Source organism: Ruditapes philippinarum, unplaced genomic scaffold (genome assembly GCF_026571515.1).
Source record: "Ruditapes philippinarum isolate M1 unplaced genomic scaffold, ASM2657151v2 ctg602_1_1_1_1, whole genome shotgun sequence".
Lineage (NCBI taxonomy): Eukaryota > Metazoa > Mollusca > Bivalvia > Venerida > Veneridae > Ruditapes > Ruditapes philippinarum.
In genome coordinates, this window is record NW_026860197.1 from 80,219 (window position 1) to 103,260 (window position 23,042).

The 23,042-nt window shown below is 33.1% G+C and overlaps 3 protein-coding genes across 6 annotated transcripts in view; all 3 read right to left on the reverse strand.

The window, feature by feature from the left end:
• The window catches only part of LOC132759208 (rab-like protein 3), a 48,435-nt gene that overhangs the window by 13,888 nt on the left and 11,505 nt on the right, over positions 1 to 23,042 (reverse strand). The window lies entirely within an intron of this gene.
• Positions 1,405 to 6,239, reverse strand: LOC132759207 (uncharacterized). The gene is made up of 2 exons (XM_060750937.1): positions 5,602 to 6,239; positions 1,405 to 4,094 (listed from the first exon to the last, which is right to left on the reverse strand). The coding sequence occupies exons 1-2, from the start codon at positions 6,005 to 6,007 to the stop codon at positions 2,872 to 2,874; spliced, it is 1,629 nt and encodes a 542-aa protein (XP_060606920.1). The 5' UTR covers positions 6,008 to 6,239; the 3' UTR covers positions 1,405 to 2,871.
• On the reverse strand, positions 7,726 to 11,553 carry LOC132759213 (uncharacterized). The gene is made up of 2 exons (XM_060750945.1): positions 10,913 to 11,553; positions 7,726 to 10,019 (listed from the first exon to the last, which is right to left on the reverse strand). Exons 1-2 carry the CDS (start codon positions 11,265 to 11,267, stop codon positions 8,824 to 8,826), a joined length of 1,551 nt encoding a protein of 516 aa, XP_060606928.1. The 5' UTR covers positions 11,268 to 11,553; the 3' UTR covers positions 7,726 to 8,823.

Here is a 23,042-nt window from a genome sequence, read left to right on the forward strand (position 1 = left end):
ATTACCATTGTATAATTATGAAAATTGAAACTTTGAAAATGGAAGAATCATTTGATAGACAAAACCAGATGATGCTTAATTGTTTGTTTGTTTGTTTGTTTCATTTTACGCCTTTTTCCAACAGTATTTCAGTCATACGGGCGGGTAGTTTCCTAACCATCGTTCTTGGAGAGTTACACCAGTACTAGACTACCATCTTCCGCGCTAAACTACCAAAGCATCTCCCGGGGATCAAACCCACGCCAGAGAGGTAACTGGATTAGAAGTTATCGACTTGATGATACTTAAAGTAGGAAATAATATGTGTCAGAAAGACACAGAGTGATGTGCAGGGCCACTATAATATATGTTAGAACACCTGAGATCATGGGTAAGACTAAAGATTGTTTTGACAGGATAGCATATTGGTCAATTGGTAATTATTATCTCAAACTTTTTTGCAATAAAAAGACCATTAAAAGTAAGAGACAGACAGCTATAAATATAAACAGATTTCTAATATTTACACATCCTTAATTTTGGAGTTACAGAGGAAATGTTTCTCAGTTAACATAGGTTTTTAGATAAGGAACAATTCTTTTCATTGTTAAAGCTAAAGCAATGATTATCATAACTACTATGGTAACAAAGGCTCATTATGTGTAACTGACTTTAAAATCCCTTTGCATGACAGAGTTATGGACAGAACAAGATTTTCTAACTGCTGACCTTGGGTCTCTAAGAGTGACCTTAATCGTGTAGATATGAGTCAGAGTCTTGGGCATGATACACTCAATAATTGTGCTACACATTTGTGCAGTTATTTCAAAATCCTTTGATATATAATAGAATTATGATATGGACAAGATTTTATAGCTGCTGACCTTTGACAGCAAAGTGTGACCTTGACCTAGGAGCTAAGGGTCTAGGTCTTGTGCATGGCACATTCTCTTATCACATTTCACATTTGTGCCAAGTTATTTCAAAATACCTTGATGCATAACAGAGTTATGAGCTGGACAAGATTTTCTAACTGCTGACCTTTAATCTCAAGTGTGACCTTGATCTTGGACCTTGTGGTCAAAGTCTAGGCAAATTACACACCATCTCATCTCAAACATTTGTGCCAAAATGTGTCTAAAACATGGACTGGACAAGGTTTTCTAACACACACACTCACACACACATGCATGCATGCACACACACTGATGGAGAGGGGTAACAGTATATAATCACTTGCCATTATCATGGCAGGGGCATAGACAAGATTTGAGTTTGACCTGCAAGTAAGCAGGAAGATGGAAATGAACAGTCATTTTGTTACTGGGAAGGGGAATTAGCCAGGAACCAAGTTACATTATATTATAGTTTAAGTTTATTTATAATATATAGTTTATTGAGAATATATATATAACAAATACGTGATAAATTAGAAAATGTTTTTTCAATTCATAAAACAAAAAATAGAATGAGAAAAAGCAATAACTTAAAGCTGCCACCAAAAATAAATAACATATATAAATGACATTTTTACAATAAGCATACATTTACCCTCTGACTATTTCTTTCTAAAACAGCCTTAATTCTTAAAACTGATAAATTGGATGATTTTGATATCACTTTGCTCAAATTAAGCAGTTTTGGTTGCAGACTGCACTGATATATATACATGCTCCAGACTCTATTCACAAGCATTCACACAAGGTTAAAGTTAAATTTCTCTGATAGAGCAGTATATTTGAGTTAAATTTCAATTAAATGACATGATATTAATTTCCATGCCTTAAACAAATATATTCTTCACAACTGAGTGATTTACCTATTATTAATTATCCATCAAGACTCCAATTGTCATCTAGACTACAAAAGTGCACATTCAACAATACACACATTGTCATTTTTACCTTTATGGTGTAATGTTTTGAAAGTGTACATGTATATCAAGTTCGAAGTGAATTTACACGTAACTTTGAAAGTTACTAACAGACCTCAACAAAAAGGTAAGACTTAGTTGAAAAGGCAAAACTGTGCAAAAATCAATTTTAAGATTATCTGCCCTTTTTAAATATAACACCCTTTCATGACAATAAACATGTATACCAAGTTTGAATAGCATTTATAGTTTCTGATCAAAAAGATTTAGACCAATGCCAATGCCTATGAGAGGGTCATGACACACTATACATGTATATGTATCTCCACTGTTGTTTTTTTCTTCTTCTAAAAATTGAGCTAATAAAATGATAATTTCTACCATTAATTTAAATTGTGACATATGTATTAGAGAAAATAAGCACTGTCACAGGAGTAATGTACATGAGTATTCTCAGAGTCTGATAGAACAACAAGTAATGATAATGCATTCAGTTCAAAGAACTCATACAATAACTGACTAGTAATTATACTTGAGAGCTTAAAACACTTTTAAATTGACGTAGAATAAAATGTTAATAAACACATGTTTTGCACTATGCTCACAGTACCACAGTTCTGTCTTGTGTTTTTTTGTATTCAAAATGAAGATTGGTACAAGCAAAACTACATGTTACAGAACTTTACTACATTTGTAGTTATAATCCACAAGGGTAGCCATGAATTGTTACCCTAAATGTTTTACAGTGCTAGTTTGATACACTATTATCTTTTAACGATTCAAGCGTTCTGTGTTGATGAATTTTGGCAGATACATTAAATTTGCTGTTATGTTTAAAACTATCCAACACAATCCAACTGTTTTCTTTTTTTAAAACACATTTAATGAGACTTTCTGACATACACAGAATGGGCGTTGACTCTAGGACAGGGACGAATTTAGAGCACCGGACTATATGTTTTGAAAGTTTTTCCCTTAACATCAACATGTATCCTTGCATACAGATTATGATTTAAACCTTAAACTTCAACAGAACTTTCACTAGATCTCCCATTCCTTTGTACCTGGATATATCTCGTCCCAGTGTCAATATAAACATTCTTTGCAAGCACTGGAATCATGCATGGTTTGTTTTCATTTAGTCTGTTTGTGTTGGACTTGTAACTATATTTAAATGCTTTCACTTTATTACTTTCTCCATCAATGTTTTCAGTACTGGAATCTGATTGAACCTTCTCAACCTTAGGTTGTGATCTTTTTCTGCGTAATGACCTTGAACGAGACCGGCCGGTCCTAAATGTATAGTTCGAAACATCGATACTTCCATCCGGTTTCTTATCATCACTTGCAGCAGTGTATGGTTTTTTCAGGTCAGTTTCATCATCAGGACTAAGCATGACTTCCCTTTCCGCTTTTTTCACCTCAGTTGTACTATCTAAGGAGGAGTTTGAGGAGGAACTTGATCGTGGAGCTTCGCTAGAAGATGAGGACTTCTCCTGTTTTCTCCGAGTGGGTGGAGAGAAGTAGAGTCCTGCGAGAGACAGGGATTTCAGACAGGAAGGTGGGTGAAGTGACTGTGTGCATCTCATATCACAGCTACATGACAACAGTTCTTGAGGGCTGCAGATATTTATGTCACTGAGCAAGGATTCATATGTCGCTTTCTTGTTATCTTCAGCTTTTTCAAGCTGATCCACCAATGCAACCTTCAGAGCTAGAGCGACTACCTTTGGACATATATACTTCTCACATTCTCTCAGAACACACTTCCACAATTCATCTTGCGCTCCTATTGGTCTTTCTGAATTGGTTATTTTTAAAAAGTCTTCCTCGGATGTCAAAATATCGGCACTATATAAATAATCAGATATGTCTGTAACACTCACTCCTTGAATAAGTCGGCACCGAAAACATTTCAACTTTGACCCATTAGTATCCTTGTCACTGAACTCATCAAATAGTGACCAAACTTGCTTTAAAACTGTGTCATCAAATCCACAGTTATGTAACCATTCTTGCATTATCGCAAAATCCTTCTTCCTCAGAACACACAAAAATCTTCGAAACTGATCTTTCTTTTCCGTTCCTTTCATAATAAGGGTCACTTCTTCTCTACTCAGCCATTTTGGATGCCAACAATCATCCATTTTTTCCATAGCAGCATTTATTAAGTCAACTAGATTCCATTGTATGGCTTTCGATAAGCATTCCCGAAAAAAATTATTCAACCTCCTTTCTTCATCTGAAACAAGAGATCAATAATTAAAGACATACATATATTATTGAATCAATCTTATTTTGTTAATTGTTTTCTATGGAAAGAATAACCAGTTAATTTTTCTAATATTTCACTTTTTACAGTTTGTTACTTTATTTAGAAATGTAGGTAAAAATCATTTGTCCAGACAAGGAATGTTGATACATGTATTGAGACTATTAAAGTGACATTATGCTCATATTTTCATAGTCAAGTTGAGCTGAATTGACTTTATATTTCAAAAGAATGACTGTCAAAATGGTGTTTGACCAACAGTTGATATTGGAAGATGTTATGGATAAAATTATTAATCTGTCTAAAATTCAAAAAGACTGCCCCACTCTTTTTATAAACTTAGCATTATAGGTAAATTCTAATGGATATTTACAGAAATTTCGCCTTGATTTGTCTGTTATTTATTGTTTATGTGAACTTAATTATTAAATTGAAAGGAATTATGGCAAAATGAAAGCTTGTTTGATCTTCATCCGATCACTTACTATATACTCTTGGATGGGCATAATGTCATTAAACGGACACCACTGAGGGGGGATTTTTGACATAACAGGACTGGAAATATTTTTCTAATATTTGTGTACCATTTGATGTTGAGGTTGTGTGAAAATTTTATTGTGCAAAATGTCTCAAAAATGAAAAGTGTTGCAAGGTTTTTTTCCCCACTGAAATATAGCGCTTAGAATCATTTATTCCATTAACCTTTGCAGATTTTTTTTCATTTTAAGTGTTTCATTAATTTTGATTTATGTAACAATTCCAAATTTTACACTTTAGTCCTTTTTTGCTCAAAGGAGTAATTTTAAGATATATATGACAATTATCTGTACCTGATAAACAAGAACCGGTTGAACCGGGTGATGCTCCCTGAATTGATTTTGAACACAGAAAAGGTATACCTCTTGTAGTTTCAGAAATATGTCCAATAAATGAAATAATTCCAAACTTAGGCAAGACAGAGTTTTTCTTTGCACTGCTCTGATAATTTAACTTATGATATCTATCTACCAACAAAGTTTCTTGTTCATATCTCTTATAGTATCAAATTTATGTCCTAGACAAAGTTCAAAAAATAATTATAAACAAAGGGCAACAACTCCAAAATTAGACCAGGCAGAGTTAAGGTTCCTGTGCACTGCATGTCTACCCAATGAGATCTATCTATCTACAAAGTTTTATGTTGATACCTCTTGTTGTTACAGAGTTATGTCCCAGACAAGAAAAGCGGACAACCCACGGACAGACAAAGCAGCGACTATATGCTCACCCTTCGGAAAGCATAAAAATACAGTATATATCACTGCGAAACTGTGAAATTCTACTGGTTTTAGTTAAATAAATGAAAAAAACTTGTCAGGCAAAATGCAAAATATATCTTACAGGCAATAACTACCATCTTAACACCCCCACCCCCTTCCCCAGCTAGACCTTATACACAGGTTTGACTGTAATGAATGTGTTCAAAATAAAAACAAACCTTTATCTGAAGGAACAGTATGTGGACTTCTCCTTGTGTAGGCTGGCTTTGGAGAGGCTTTTCCATTGAACGAATTGTTCTTCTTCAATTTTGATCCAAACTTTTCTTCTCCTATAACTCCCCCATACTGAATAGATGCTAAATCTAACTCATCATCATCTTTAGTGATAACTTTTCCAACATTTCTCATCTCAGCTTTAACTTGTTTCATGAAATTGTCCTTTCCTTTCAAACTATGATTTGTTGATTTTACTCCACTGTCTTCACTTTCAGATTTATTTTTTACATGGATATGCTTTAAACTTTTCTCCAAACAATTAATTCTGTCATTTTGTTTGTAGACTTGTGATTCTATGTTCTCAAGTCTTCTATCTATTTTATTCAGAAAATTTAAAACTTGCTCCATTTTTTATCTGCAGTCCCAACATCTACCTGCTTTGTTATGTTACACGTCAGGTGTGTAAATATTAGACATTCTTTACTACAATTTTCCCGCCGAAAATGGTCACCTGACTGACTTTGGGTTCCCATCTAAAATTCTTTACATACAATGCATGTCTTGATTGGCTAAAAATTTCAATATCCATTACAAAAATTGCTGCGCAGATAGGATTAAAAATTAATCTTATATCAATGTCAATTTACTAAAAAAAGAATATGTAAACTTTGATCACGCAGTGACAAATCAACAACTCATGTTCTTTTGTAGTAGATATTTGAGGTATTTGAAGTATTTTACTGGGTATGCTACCCAGTACACTAAATTAAATCACCTTGTACTATATTATATACAGTCAATATCTCGGGTAGTTTCTTTTATACTTAAAACTGAGGAAGTAATTCAACGGTCTGCAGTATTATGAACTTCAAACAGAGTCTGAATTTCAAAGTCTTTTTTCTTTTCACTCAAAATATCATTATAAAAAATCACTTTTACCTACAAACAAACTTTTAGGGAGAACAATTGAACAACCTGTCATAGGGATAATTTTACTCTCAAATGTCTTTTAAACCACAAGTGATTAGGATAAACGTGGTCAGTATGGAACATAGTTTTTTTCAAGATTGCGCAACTTTTTTATATTCCACTTTCATTTAAATAACTACTGTACTTTAAACTTTGCTGATACTGAAAAAGTTTTCCTCATAAAACTTGATTTAAAAGTTATTGTATAATATCTATATTAAAGGAGCTCCACTAAGTTCAAAATGCCTAAAAATATAAAAAATTGAAATTCTTACATGGATTATGTGAAGAAAATGGAATGGAAAATCAGCACAAATTGATAAAGAAAAATGCACAGATTTAAAGAAAAAATTGAAAATCAATTATTTATGCGATTCATAGCCAATTTTGGGCCTTTTGCACAAAGAAAATGATGATTCTGGAAAAAAAGGTAGGGGGAATGATCTGAAAATTTGAACACAAGTTATTTGTCCAGATCACATCAAACAGTACATAAAGCTCACAAAAATATTTCTGATCCTGTCAAGTCAAAAAACCTCAGTGGAGTCCCTTTAAAAATTCATAAATGCATAATAAAGTTGCTATGGAAAAAAAGCTAAGATAGGGTCTTACTTCATGACAAAAAGATTTAATGTAGGTGAAACACTGAAAGTCAATGAAATAGTTTGAATAAAATATTTATGGTTAACCACAGTGTGCTTAAATAAGTCAAGGCGAGACATTGTTTATTGTCATGAACTATATTTTGGTATCTACTGTAAGGTAAACAGTTAAACACTTATTGTATGACTATCGTATAATTATAGAATGTCACCAGCCTAATTACTGCGCAGGATAATACGATAACTTCACAGTCAGGCAAACGGTGAAAACCACTCAATACATTACACATGAAAAACAGTGTTGCCTTGCATTAATGACGGTTGGCAAATTTTTAAGTTAGAAAATATATATGTAACTTTTTCTTATAGAAGTAGTTGTAATTCTATATAAAACAATCAGTGGGGCTCTGGACTACTTATGTAATGAATAATTTGGGTGGTGGGGGGTAGTATTATAGTGGTTTTTTAAATAACCAGTTAACTAAATGCATGAAATATTTATTTTCATGTATGTTTAGAACTAATATGAAGCCATCAAACTAATTCAAAAACTATATTTTAGAAACTAAAAGAAAAATAAAGTTGGGAAATTGATACAATGTAATTGTATAAAGCTAGCCACGGAAAAAATTTAAGGCCTGAGTTACAAAAACTTAAAATCAATTATTCAAAAATTCTACAGACCCTGTAAAGAATGGAGATGAATGGAAATGACTTTGTTAAAAATTGAGAAATATACACTTTATATACATTTTATATACATTAACAAAAATCTTGGTATAGCTTATATATGAGAACCGACTATCTTTACTAAGGTATTTAAAAAATCAAAACAATTTACTAGTTACCCATTCTTTAGAATCCCCTACACTGAGCAAATACCTTATGTTAACCTAATTTCTAGTGTGCCTCACCCACAACTCTACCACTTACTACTGAGGCTATCATTTATCAAGTAGGCTAAGTGAAAAAGAAAAAGTAAGAAAGATATACCATAAAATAAAATTGTTTCTTATATTTTGCCGACATCTTGAAATAAACTTCATTTTGACAAAGAATGGTATCATTTATGACTTATGTTCCTGCATCATGACAATTTTAGTGCTTTTATACTGAAAGCAGTTTTTTATTTTATTTCTCTTTCATTCAATGAAGTTATTACAAGTAATAGAAAGAGCACCGAAACACGAGGCTATCTGATTTGTACGAGGGAGCGTAGCCCCCGAGTATAAATCAGATTGCCGAGTGTTTTGGTGTTCTTTCTCTTTTGTATCATAGTCAAACATAAAAACACGTTCCCTGCTGTCACAATATGAAACCATGGGAAAAAGTTACCAATGAACGAGCATTTGAATATGATATTTCTGTCGCTTTTCCTTTCTCTTCTGTCACAATATGTAAACCCCAGCAAAAATGAACCAATCAATGGTCACGCTCTGGAGTGCGGGTAACTGATACCTTCACTCCAGTTAACACACTGTACATGTATATATATATACGATTTAACTCTGACACATTTTCAACAGAAAAGTCCCCAAACTATGATACAATTCAAATCATCACACTATATCCCATGTGTATTTTATGTGTATTTTTATCACATTTTGTCTCTAAATTGACAAAAAGTGTTTTGTTACTTTTAGAGATTATAAATCATTGCTCGCTTGAGCTTTCACTGATTCCTCTTTTAATGATATTGTACTTTGGTCCAGTATTAAAATACACATTTACAGCTCTAATCACATTTGGATTGTTCTCTTGCCTGTTACTCGACATATTGGTCACTCTTTTATTACTCTGTCTTGCTGGAATAGCTGGTGGTTTACAGTCCCCATCAAAACTATCTGAGCTGGTTTCGTCACAATGGACCATGTCCTTCTGCTTAGATGTTCTTTGTAACATCTTTTGTGATCTGTTTGGAACTTTTCTCAATGTCTTGTCTTGTCTCGGATTTGCTATAGGCACTCTAGGTGGAATATCTGGTTTCTTCAGGACTGTTTCATCACTATCACTTGACAAATCATGTGGTGGGTTTTCGCTGTCTACTTTAATGTCATCGTCATAGGATGACAAATTTGACTGAGGACTTCCACTTTCAGACGAAGAAGCTTTTTTACGGCTAATTGGAGGAGAAAAGTAAACCCCAGCTAATGACATAGATTTCAAACATGTGAAAGGATGGAATGACTTTGAGCATCTCTCCTTACAATGACAGTCTAATATATCACTAGCATCCACATCATCAATGACGTTTAGTAATGATTCATGTGAATCCTTTTCACTCCCGGTTTGCATACTTGTTTTATCTGTAAAAGCAATTTTAAAGGCTGAGACTAATGCCTTTGGGTAGATGTGCTTCCTACATTCTTCTAGAATGTCTTTCCAAAGTCCTTCCTGAGCACCAACAATCAATGCTGAGCTAATTATTCGCAAATATAACTGACGGGAAATAATTTCAGCACTAAATAGATAATCACAAACATCTTGTACATTTACAGTCTCAACTAGCTTACAATGGAAGCATTTCATTCTAAATCTGTTTGTCTCAACGTCACTAAACTCTTCGTAAGTTCTCGATACCTGCAGTATGACCTTCTCATCAAGACTACAACTGTTAAGCCATTCCTGCATTGTGTCAAAGTCTTTATCAATCAATACATATAGAAAACGTCTGAAACAATTCTTCTGGTCAGTCCCTTGCTCTATTGATCTTATTTCTGCTCGGCTAAGCCATTTTGGCATATGGATGGTCTGCTGGTCTGGTAAAGCTTTTACAAGATCCACGATGTTCCACTTTATAGCTCCAGACAAACATTCTCTTCTAAAGCTTTTCAACCTCCTTTCTTCATCTAAAAAAAGCCAAATATTTCCTTTCTTTATTAAATATTATAATAAAGAATAAATCAGCAACACAGTTTTCATTACAAAATTAAATATTCCTTACTCATCAAATCTATATTATTATATACATGTATATATATCTATATTATTACTTCCACACTATCAGGAAAGTTCATCTGTTGACTTTTTGTCACAATCTAACATGATTTTGTGTTTGATGATTGTTCACCACTATAGGATTTGAAATATTAAGACCATAATTCTTTAAGCTGCCTTCTTACATCTTTAAATAGATATGTCTTATGCTTAGATCAAAACAGTATTTTATTTCTATGGAGTTTGGTCGTTGTTGTCCAATTGGGTCTGGAGTGAGTGTCTCAACACAAATTGTTTCCATATAGAAACAAATTGTATGAAAAGCTTGAAAATGCTTTAATTGCTTTTAACGCCAAATTCCTCTTATATGCAGTTTAATCAATCTGTCAAAAGTTTAAATTATATTAGGTGTTAAACATAATAACTGATTTAACTGATACTACCATAATTATTTACAGATTTGCAGTATATATCTTATTTAATATTTATTTTAATATTGAAACAATATCAAATTTTGTTGAAATGATCACAATACATATGAGCTGCGCCATGACAAAACCAAAGCAATGCGTTTGCGACAAGCATGGATCCAGACCAGCCTGCGCATCCGCGCAGTCTGATCAGGATCGATGCTTTTCGCTTACAAACCCTATAACAAGTAGACAAACTGATAGCAAACATCATGGATCCTGATCAGACTGCGCGGATACGCATGCTGGTCTGGATCCATGCTGGTCGCAAACGCATTATGTTGGTTTTGTTGTGGCGCGGCTCATATAGGTTATATAAAACATATAAGACACACCTTTATCTGATGGAACAGTGTGAATACTTCGTCTCTCTTTTAATGACCGCTGTGTACGTCTCTCTTGAAAAGAGGCGGCTTTCTTAACTTTCTTCTTGGCCCCTTTTAAATCATTTTCATTGTAGTCGACATTTTCAATGTCTGCTCTCATTTGATTTATGAAGTTTTCATTTTTAGATTGTCTATTTTGAACCAGTTCAGCTTCGTGACTTCTACCTCTGTTATTTTCAGCACTGTTATTCTTTACACATTTCTCCAATTCTTTTATTCTGTCATTTTGTTGGGAGAAATGATCCTTAAATTCCTCAATATTTTTATTAAGTTTTTCTAGTAAAGTGAAAACTTTTTCGTCCATGATGCTCCTTCAGTAAATTTTTCCTTTCTAATGACAGAGTTTTTAGTCAATGTTTCAAAATATAGTCTAATTACTATTTTAAAGCTTTATCTAATGATTTAAATGCGTAATTTATTGCACTAGTTAAAGAACTGACACAAAAAAATCCCATTACATGTTTTTACAATGACTTGTTATTATGGAATGTTAAACTCTACTATAACTCTATTCAATTCATTGTCTAGGTATGACTAGACAAACTACCATTATAATAATAAAGTACAATCGGTAGCATTACCTGGTTTATTTCTAATTTACGTTTTACAATTAACTAATTTAATGATTTAACTTTAGATTATTGACTAAATAACATTATTACTTGACCAAAATTCTATGAGTCATGGTCTTAAGTGGGCAACTGCTGAATTCAAAGACTGAGATGGATACAAAAATCAGTGTAAATGGACTCAGAGCAATATGCCATTAGAGCCACAACATTTCACTTGGTAAGAAAACTGTAATTCAAGACTGGGACTCAAACCTAGGACCCTTGAAAAATATTTCAGCAACTGCACTGGCCATGCTGCCAATATTTTCTCCCAATTTATTAAACAGCTCTATAATTAGAAAATAGATATCAATTCTGAGTGCATTGTTGTGGAATAATGCAGGGTTTGAGTTCAAATGCGTAGTAATATAATCACCAAGGCCGATAGGCCTGAGTGATTTATTACAAAGCATTTGAACGAAAAACATGCATTATTATACAATAATGCACAAAGAATTAATATCTATTTCTATTCTAACACGTCAAGAAAAAAATACAATGATTACTATATAGGTGGACTTCATGTTTGGTGGTTTAATTTGTTTTCGCCTCATAGTTTCCAATAGAAACGTTCTTTAAGGGCTGTTCCAGTGGGTTGAAAAAAACTGTCGTTTAATCTACCATGTGTAGAAACATTTTGAGAACAACAAATTTTGAAAACGTTGATAAAACTTTGTTTGTTTATTTTATTTCATTCTATATTTTCAAGCTAAAAACAAAGTATTAATAGTGAAATAAATGTGAAATTTTACTCATTTGCAACATTGAAATAGCGTTCTTGATTTGATTTTTTTTGCATGTGCTGTTTGGCGCTACATTGTGACATCACGTAAACAACACTTTAAACGTCTGTACAGCATTAATGACTGAATTAAAGATACTGGTGTTAGGATTTGTAAATAATTCTGTTTGAAAATACACAGGGAGGTAATAAGGACAGCAAGTGCATAGTTGTAGAATAATGCACGCTTCCAGACTTCTTTGTCTATATAGGAAAATTCCGAAAGTGTTAGAATAAGACATAGAGTTTACAAAATCTTTCACAGACTCTGTGTCTTACATAGGTTAAGTCCTGATAATGAACAGTGTAATATACAGCAAGCAAAACAGCATTGTATTTGGTAATTTTTAAGCTAATATCTAAAATTACACTTCAAAAACAAATGCTGGCGGAATAAAAGTATTTTAAGTAATTTATCGTGGAGGATTCGAACAATCTGTCAAACAAAGATGCAAAAAGAAAAATCTGGTATAATTTTGTTAATATCAATGACTTATGTTCTGTTGACATGAAATGGGTATGAAGGTCATAATAAGCATATCATGTCTCAAAGGTTCAGTGAAAAGGTCATGAGGAACTGAAAACTGGAATTCAAAGTTAAACAAGAATTAGTAACAGAGTAACCAATGTCCCCTGCCTAACGGAAGTTTTACACGAAGCACAAATTGTACTAATTATCAAAAGATTGAGAAAACAGTGTAAAATCTTGATCAATGATAGATCAGCAAATGCAAAATAAATTCAGTTAAGAGAAATAAAATGAAATAACTCCTGTGTATGTGTCAACATAAATACGTTTGCATAGTTGTTATCACTATTCCAAAACCACAAAATGTGACAAATACAAAATCAAACAAGAGGGCCATGATGGCCCTGAAGTCGCTCACCTGTATATAGGCCCCAAGAGTTTAAACCCCAGGGCTTTTGTTTGAACAAACTTGGTAGACACCCATTAGAAGATATTTCATGCTAAACATCTAAGGTATGGCTCGTTGAGTTTTTAAAAAAATTTTTTTTTAAGATTTAACTATACACATATAGTTAAAAGCAATGACACCCCTAGGGCGGGGCCAGTTTTGACCCCATTTGACACTCACTAGAAGATGTTTCATGCTTACTATCTAAACTTTCAAAGAAGATTTTTTTTTTAAAGTTTTTGCTTTACACATATAAGGAAAATCAATGACCCCCGGGGCAGGGCAAATTTTGACCCCAGGACTCTTATTTGAACAAATTTGGTAGACACCCATTAGAACATGTTTCATGCTAAATATCTTAGCTCTAGCTCTTTGGGTTCTTTAAAAGAAGATTTTATAAGTTTTTACTATATGCATATAGGGAAAATCAATGACCCCCTGGGGCGGGGCCAATTTTGACCCCAGGGCTTTTATTTGAACAAACTTGATAGACACTCATTAGAAGATGTTTCATGCTAAATATCTTAGCTCTAGCTCTTTGGGTTCTTTAAAAGAAGATTTTATAAGTTTTTACTATATGCATATAGGGAAAATCAATGACCCCCTTGGGCGGGGCCAATTTTGACCCCAGGGCTTTTATTTGAACAAACTTGGTAGACACCCATTAGAAGATGTTTCATGCTAAATATCTTAGCTCTAGCTCTTTGGGTTCTTTAAAAGAAGATTTTTTAAGTTTTTACTATATGCATATAGGGAAAATCAATGACCCCCGGGTCGGGCCAAGTTTGATACTAGGGACAAAATTTGATCAACTTTGGTATTGGACCTTCAGATAATTACAATATACCAAATATCAAAGCTCTAGGCCATTTACTTTCAGACCAGAAGATTTTTCAAGTTTTCACTATATGTATATAATGAAAATCAATGACCCCCCAAAGGCCAATTTTGACCCGAGGGCCATTATTTGAACAATCTTGGTAGAGGTCAACTTTACATTGTTTCATGCCAAATATCTAACCTGTAGCCTTTACAAATTCAGAGAAGTAGATTTTTTTTAGGTTTTACAATATACATATAAGGAAAAACCTATGACCCCCCCCCCCAGGGCGGGGCCGATTTTAATTCTAGGAACAAAATTTGAACAACTTTGGTTTTGGACCTATAGATGATACCATAGACCAAATATCAAAGTTCATTTACTTTCAGACCAGGAGATTTTTCAAGTTTTCACTATATGAAAATCAATGACCCCCGAGGGCGGGCCAATTTTCACCCGAGGGCCATTATTTGAACAATCTTGGTAGAAGTCTACCACACAATGTTTCATGCCAAATATCGTACCTGTAGCCTTTGTCAATTCAGAGAAGAAGATTTTTTTATGTTTTACTATATACATATTAGAAAAACCTATGACCCACCCCCCCCCCCGGGGTGGGGCCAATTTTGACACTAGGGACAAAATTTGCACAACTTTGGTATTGGACCTTTGATGATACCATAGACCAAATATCAAAGCTCTAGGCCATTTACTTTCAGACCAGAAGATTTTTCAAGTTTTCACTATATGTATGTAATGAAAATCAATGACCCCCCAAAGGCCAATTTTGACCCGAGGGCCATTATTTGAACAATCTTGGTAGAGGTCAACTTTACAATGTTTCATGCCAAATATCTAATCTGTAGCGTTTGCCAAATCAGAGAAGAAGATTTTTTTAGATTTTACTATATACATATAAGGAAAAACCTATGACCCCTCCGGGGCGGGGCCAATTTTGACACTAGGGACAAAATTTGAACAACTTTGGTAGAGGACCCATAGATGATACCACATACCAAAAATCAAAGCTCTGGCCCATGTACTTTCAGACAAGAAGATTTTTTAATTTTGTGTTTTTTGAAATCCTTTTCTGGCCCTATGACCTACATATGCAACAGACCGGAACCATTTGAACAACTTTGAAAGGGGACCACCCAAGGATCATTTCTGTAAAGTTTGGTTGATGTGCAGTCATTGGTTGCAGAGGAGATGTTGTTAATGTTCAAAAGATGATGACGCACGACGAGGGACACAGGGCCATCACATTAGCTCACCCTAGGTGAGCTAAAAAAGGGTATGGTCTGTTACACGATATAATTTTTTTGTCAGGTACTTAACTTTTTCATAGATCAAGGACTTTGAAGATTTATGGGCATTTCACCAATGACATTTTATTTGACAGGGTATGACTTAGCATCATACCCTGTAACAGACCATGTTAAGCTCTGACTTCCAAGTTTGACCAAAGAGGTCCGGAACAGTTGCGAGGTCTGGGTGTTGCGCTTGACAATTTATCTTATTTTTGTGAACATTTGTGTTAAAATTAATTTCAAAATCCCATGATTGATGAAAAAGTTTTGGAACTGACACAAAATATACCCCATAACAGACCATGTTAAGTTTGAACCCCAAGTGTGACCTTGACCTTAAATGGGGTTTGGGTCTTGCACATGACACATCATCCTACTTTTGTGAACATTTGTACCAAGCAGTTTCAAAATTCTTTGAACAAGTTATTTTAAACTCCCTTGAAATTTGAACAAATTAAAGACCTGACGGATCAAATTAAGATTTGACCTTCAAATGTGACCTTGAGCTTGAAAGTAGGGACGAGTGTTGTGTACATCATACCATTATTGTGAACATTCATGCCAAGTAACTATAAAATCCCTTGAATAATTAAAAAAAACTATGGACCAGACACAAAATATACCCTTTAACAGACCTTGTAAAGCTTTTAATCCCAGGTGTGACCTTGACCTTGGAGTTAGGGGTCAGGGTAGCACATGATATGTCGACCTATTATTGTAAAATCCCTTGAACAATAAACAAGATGGCCATGATGGCCCTGAAATGGCTCATCTGAATATAAAAACTCTCCATGAACAGGAATGATTTTGACCCCAGGGCTTTTATATGATCAAACTTGGTAGACACCCATTAGAAGACGTTTCATGCTAAATAACTAAGCTCTAGTTCTTTGGGTGTTTTAAAAGAAGATTTTAAAAGTTTTTAATATATAAATATAAGGAAAATCAATGACACCACCACCCCCCCCCCCCCCCCCAAGGCGTGCCGGTCAATTTTGACCCCAGTGCTTTTATTTGAACCAACTTGGTAGACACCCACTAGAAGATGTTTCATGCCTAATATAAAAGCTCTAGCTCTTTGGTGTTTTTAAAAGATTTTTTAAGTTTGTAACATATACATATAAGGAAAATTAATACAGAACAGAACAGAACAGATAGTTTATTCAGATTTGTACATAGTACATCATCTTGTATATACATATCAATAATTATATATGTCAACGTGAGATACAATAAGAAAAGAATTATTTTTGACAGTAATGGTAGTAATTTGAATACATATAAATCAAAACAATTAATCATGTATAAGGAGAAAGAACATGTATTAGAGTTATCTTTCTACAGTTAATACTGAATTTCTTAAAGCAAGAGCGTTTTTGATGAACAGTGATAATTGTATAAGCTCGGTTTTATCACAAGAATTTAAAAGTTTGATAAATTTATAAACAGATGGTCTTTTGACGTAAATATCCTTTATGTATTTTTTTCTTAATTCTGAATAAAAGCTGCATATACATATAAAATGATACTCATCTTCTATATCTAAATTGTTACAACATAAACAATATCGTTCATTACGGGGAATAAGGTTTCTATTAAATCTTTCCTGTTTGAATTCTAAGGGGAAGACCACTCATGCGTAATTTTACAAAAATAAAATCTAAATCCTTTTGGTAAAATATCTAAATATTTCTCATATTCAAATGTACTCTTAACATTTTTATAAAAAATATAAAAGAGAACTATTTTCTAAGTTAGCAAACCATTCTTGTTTAACAACATCCAAAATGCGATTTTTAAACTCTGTCAAAAATATATTCTTATCTATGTAATTTATTTGATCAAAAACATATGAAAATCCATAAGCATTCAAAATTTTTTTTCACATTTGTGACCCAGTTTACACATCCACTATTGCTGTCATTTAATGCTATATTATACATTGTTTTTAATAAGATATTATCAGTCTCAACAATTTTCATCCAGTATTTTATTATTCTTATATATCTATTTACATACAATGGGTACCTTCCAATTCGCCATAAACATATGCATTACATGTATTCTGTCTCACTTTTAATAATCTTTTGCAAAAATTTTAAATGAATTCTTTCAATTGGTTTCGACTTAGAATATCCCCAGACTTCACATGAATAGTTCAAAATAGAAACAACAAAAGCATCAAATAACTGACAAAATAACTTTGGACTTAGATCATATTCATTACATTTACATAATAACACATTCATAGCCTTTAACGCCTTACCTATCAAATGTTCCTGATTCAATAAAAAGCTACCAGTGTAGTTAAAAACTGTTCCCAAGTAATTAAAGTCATTTACCACTTCAATTTTTTTACCATCATAATACCAATTCTCTTTTGGTAAGAGCCCACCCCTTTTACGGAAGACCATTATTTTTTGTTTGTTGTATTTACTTTAAGACCCCAGTTAACACAATAAATTTTTAAAGTGTCTAAAAGTTCTTGAGTTTCCTCAGGTGTCTGGCCTATGATGGCCATGTCGTCAGCAAACAACAAAGAATTAAAACTATATCCTCCAGTAATAGACCAGAGTCGACACTGTTTTTGTAAAAACAATTCTAAATCTTCCATAAAAAGAGAAAATAGCAGAGGAGACATTACCTCCCTTGACGTAAGCCTACAGCATAATTAAAATAATCAGAATAATTAGAAAATGACTTAACACATGATTTTACTTTTTATACATATCCCTTACAATTCTAAGTATTTTACCTTGTATACCACAATTGTACAATTTTAACCATAATCCATTTCTATAAATTGAATCGAAACATTTCATCATATCAACAAAAATAACATACAATCTTTTATTATTATATAAATAGTTTTGAACTAATGACGTAAGAATAAATATTGCGTCAACAGTAGATCTTCCTTTACGGAAACCAAATTGAGCATCTGAAATAGTATTGTTATCATTACAAAAGCGCTCAATTCTATTATTAATAACGAAGTAGTAAAAAGTTTAGATAAACAGCTAACAAGCGTTATACCCCTATAATTATTCACTTCATTTTTATTTCCCTTCTTATGTAAAGGTAAAATTACACCTTCGGTCCATTTGTCCGGAAAAAATCCTGAATCCAATATACAATTAAATAAATCACATAAATGCGATGAACAAAATATCAGCACTTTCTATAAAATACTCATTTAATAGGCAATCATTACCACACGCTTTGTTACGCTTCAATGATTTCACTGCAGACGATATTTCACTCACAGTTATAGGCAAGTCCAATTCTGGAAATGCATCATTATCAGAATCAAAATTATTATTATCACAAAACAATTCAGCGTCATCATTGTAACAATAGAAACATTTCATTGCAAATATTTGAAAAGTATTCTTTTAAATTCATCAAGAGGAATTTTATTCTCAACATAGTTTTTCTTTTTAAAGTATTTCCAAAAATCCCTGGGCTTACTATTTTTTAAAGTTTGTATTTCAAAGCATTTTAGTTTTGTAATACGCATTTTTTTTCTTACGTATAATATTTTTATACAAAGATTTTTGTTCAACAATTGTATTCTGTTAATTCTGTTTTTATCACAATTAAATAACCTCAATTTTTCCACATAAGCAGCACGAGCTAGCGTGCAGTCCCTATCAAACCAGTCTGCTTGTTTTCATATATGATTGTGATTCAAAGCAATAATTTTGTTTAATATGACATTTTTTTGCAAATAATGGATCAGCTACATTACGTAATACATCTGTAAATTTATTAAGAGCATCGTTAACAGATGATCTATTATTATGATCTAAATTATCACAATATTATTTAACAATGGTAAATTGGCTATAATACCAGAGCGAAATTGCTGCTTATGTATTTCTTTCCATTTGTACTTAATCTCTGTATAACTTAAATTATTATCTGGTACGTTATTACATAATAACGATACATGTAAAGGTGCATGGTCACTCCATTCATTGAACGAGTCAACCGAAAAATCAGTGATCCGTGAAAAGTTACGTTCATGACATAATAAGTAATCTATGACAGATGTACCGTTTTGTGACATAAAAGTATAGTTATTAGAATTTCCGATACGGCCGTTAACAATACGTAAGCAACATGATTTACACAATATCTAGTAATCTTGTACCATGACTATTATGGTTTTTGTCGATTGTGGCCCTAACAGGGGTGTTGTCGGGGTCATAATCTATGTCATCTGTAAATAAGTTAACTTTATCATAAACAATACAATCATTTTTGCTCCCCACTCTGCTATTAAAGTCACCTAAAAGATACACAACTCCTAGATTTTCATAAATAAAAAACATCATTTTCTAACGTTTCGAATAAATCAACATTGAGAACGTTGTATACAGGCGAATCTTCACACCAAATATAGACTCCACATAAATAAATATCTTCTTCATGTTAAAAAATGTGCGGTCTAATTTAACCAAATAATAGTATCGTGATAATTTTTTAACAATTTGAATACCAGGGGATAAATGTTCTTTGTAATACAAAACTAAACCACCGCTACATCTTCGAGATTCCTGTTTTGAAATTTTCTATAGTAATGATGCGAAACATAACCGTTAAGAGTAATATTGCTTAAGGAATTGGTCCATGTTTCATACAGAAAACAAATGTCACTATTAGTTATAATATCTAAAAAGTTTGAACAAGACTTTTTATCGTTCGTGAGCCCGTGCACATTCCATGAAATAATAGAAAGTTCCTCTCCTTCATACCCCTAGTCCCTAATTGGTCGTCCATCAATGTAACAAAGTATCGTACGCAATCCAAGCTTTTTTACCTTGGTCTCTGGCCTCCTTCATCTTCGGCACTAACTTCCGGCGTTTGGCGATGATTTCTTGTGGAAATTGTTCATACATACTGAATCTCGTACCGTTAAGATTTTTCCACTGCCGACGAACAAACTCACGATCCTTGAAAAAAGTGAACTTGGCAACAATAGTTCGCACTTTACCTTGAATTTGATGCCCTGGAGATCTGTGAACTCTTTCAAATCGAATACTGTCTGTCATGTCTTTTGCTATTTTTAGAGAAGTGTGTAAATGGTGTCTAAGTTTTTGCTCTGTCTCTTCCGGCGTCTCGTTTTCTTTAACTAAAATCTTCTGGGACATTAGTGAAAATCAGATTATTTCGCATAGACTGCGATTTCAGATACGCTACCTCTTCCTGTATATTGTCTCGAGCTTGTGATAAGTCGTCCACTTTGCTGGCTAGCAAAGCTGATCCTATATCAGCGTTTTCCACTTTGTCCTCTAGACTCATAACTCTGTCCTCAGTTTTCTTTGCCCTTTCCTCCATCGCAAGCCATATACTCTTTAATTCCTTCTCAAACTCCCCTACCCGCTTCTCTAATTTATCGATAGCACTGAGTTTTTTCTCGACACAACCAAGCCTTGAACTTATATTCTGAAGGCAATTCATTAAATCCTTATTTGTTGGCTCACTGTTTGCCGCCATATTTTTGAACACAATATTCTCAGGTTCTGAATTTATCTCAAAAACATTATTGCTATCAACATTGTATAAAACTGCATTAGTCTGATTTAACAAGTCACTTACTGAAACATTATTATCTGAATCACTTGACGGGCCTCTTTGTTTAAACAGTTTTCTATTTCCATCAGTTAAATTGTCATTATCACTGCTATTCCTCTCTTTCCTTTTTTTATTTCTTGATCCACCCATACTAAATCATACTTGAAATGTTCCACTATAAATCCGTGCTAAAGACTAATATTTTTATTACATATATATCCTTTAAAATCACAAAAAATGAATTTCTCTTTGTTAGAATTTGAATTGTACGTCCATTTTTACTGACCGATCACGTTTTAATGACCCCCAGGGACGGGTCCAATTTTGACCCCAGGGCTTATATTTGAACAATATTGGGAGACACTTACTAGAAGATGTTTCATGCCAAATATCTAAGCTCTAGCTTTTTGGGTTTTTTTAAAGAAGATTTTCTTCTTTTGGTTGCCATGACAACCAGAGTTCTGCATGGAATTAAATTCTGTGAACAAATATCAAAGGTGACCACCAAAAGAACATTTCTGTTTGGATAAAAAAATTGGCTCAATGGTTTATGAGGAGATGTTATTTAAAGGTTAACGGACGATGATAACATGACATCCCATTATTGTGAACCTTTGTGCAATGTATTTTCAAAATCATTATATAAGGCGGGGAACAACAAGGCTCTCAATCCCCTTCACTTTATCTCAATGCTTGATAGTACAATAAATGGAAGTTAAAAGGGAGCATCATTCTGCAAAAGGCCTTAGTCTTACTTTACTTTTGATAATGAACATGATTTCAGATTTGAAGTGAGTATCTTTGTGTAACTGATAGATCACAGTTTTATTCTTATTTTGAAAGTGAACAAATATACAATGTTTAAAATGAATAGTTCTGATAGTTTTCTTGAGAATCAAACCTTAATGCTAACAAAATGGTTAGCCATAGGTACTGAGAAACAAACTTAACAAGGCAGTCTTAAGGACAGCTAAATCCCCTTTTGCAGAGAACATAAATGTGTACTTCTTGACCTTTTACCAACCAAGACCTTGATGTTGTGTCATGCATCTAAGCATAAGCACAGTCTCACAATGGTGATTATTTGTGCCAAGTTATTTAAAATCTTCCATAAAGTCAAAAAGTTAGGAGAACATATGAGCCTTGTCATGACAAAACCAACATAATGGGTTTGCAACCAGCATGGATCCAGACCAGCCTCAAATCCACGCAGTCTGATCAGGATCCATGCTCTTCGCTTACCAACCCTATTACAAGTAGAGAAACTGATAGCAAACAGCATGGATCCTGATCAGACTGTTTGTATCAAACCCAGAAATGATCAATAATATTGTCGATAATTTCTTAATTTCACACCTTTAATGTCATAACTGGAGGATTAAAACAACAAAATATTGAACAGAAAACTTTCAATAAGTTTTTTAGAGATGTTGCTGCTATCATTATCTCTTTCGTTCCATAATTTTAAACAAACATAAACATGATACGATTAGGTTTTTGAAGTTGTTATCGGCGATGAAAACTGTGAAAATAATTAAAGGTTGATTGGTCGATGTGCTTTGTAGTAAAATGGTGATTTAATTGAGTAAGTCATGTCATTCTTTTAACAAGATTTTTTAGAATGTAAAAATATGTTTGTGTTTAAAGACATTCATAATACATTTTGTAAAAAATTTTGTGAAAAAATTTATAATGTTAAAAAGTAAAAGAAAATATATGAAAATAAAAAATAATAGTGTATGCTCTTCTCATTTAAAATATGTTAGCCCAGAATTAAACATGTGTACAGTACATGGTATCCCTTAATATATTGCTTGGTTTTCTGTTTGACCAAACTCATTAATGAGTCCAACCCGCTATTAAGACCAGATTTGTAAAGTCCCTTCATTGGTCTCATTAGCGAGTTTTTACTGTATTTAGTTTATTTGTCTTGTCAATGATGGTAAAATTATTGTAAATTCTAACATGATCCACAGTGTTTTCTATTGAACATAGAAGGTATGAAAATGTGTGTTATTATGTTGACATTCTATATCTAGACATGTGATTTAACAATTCCA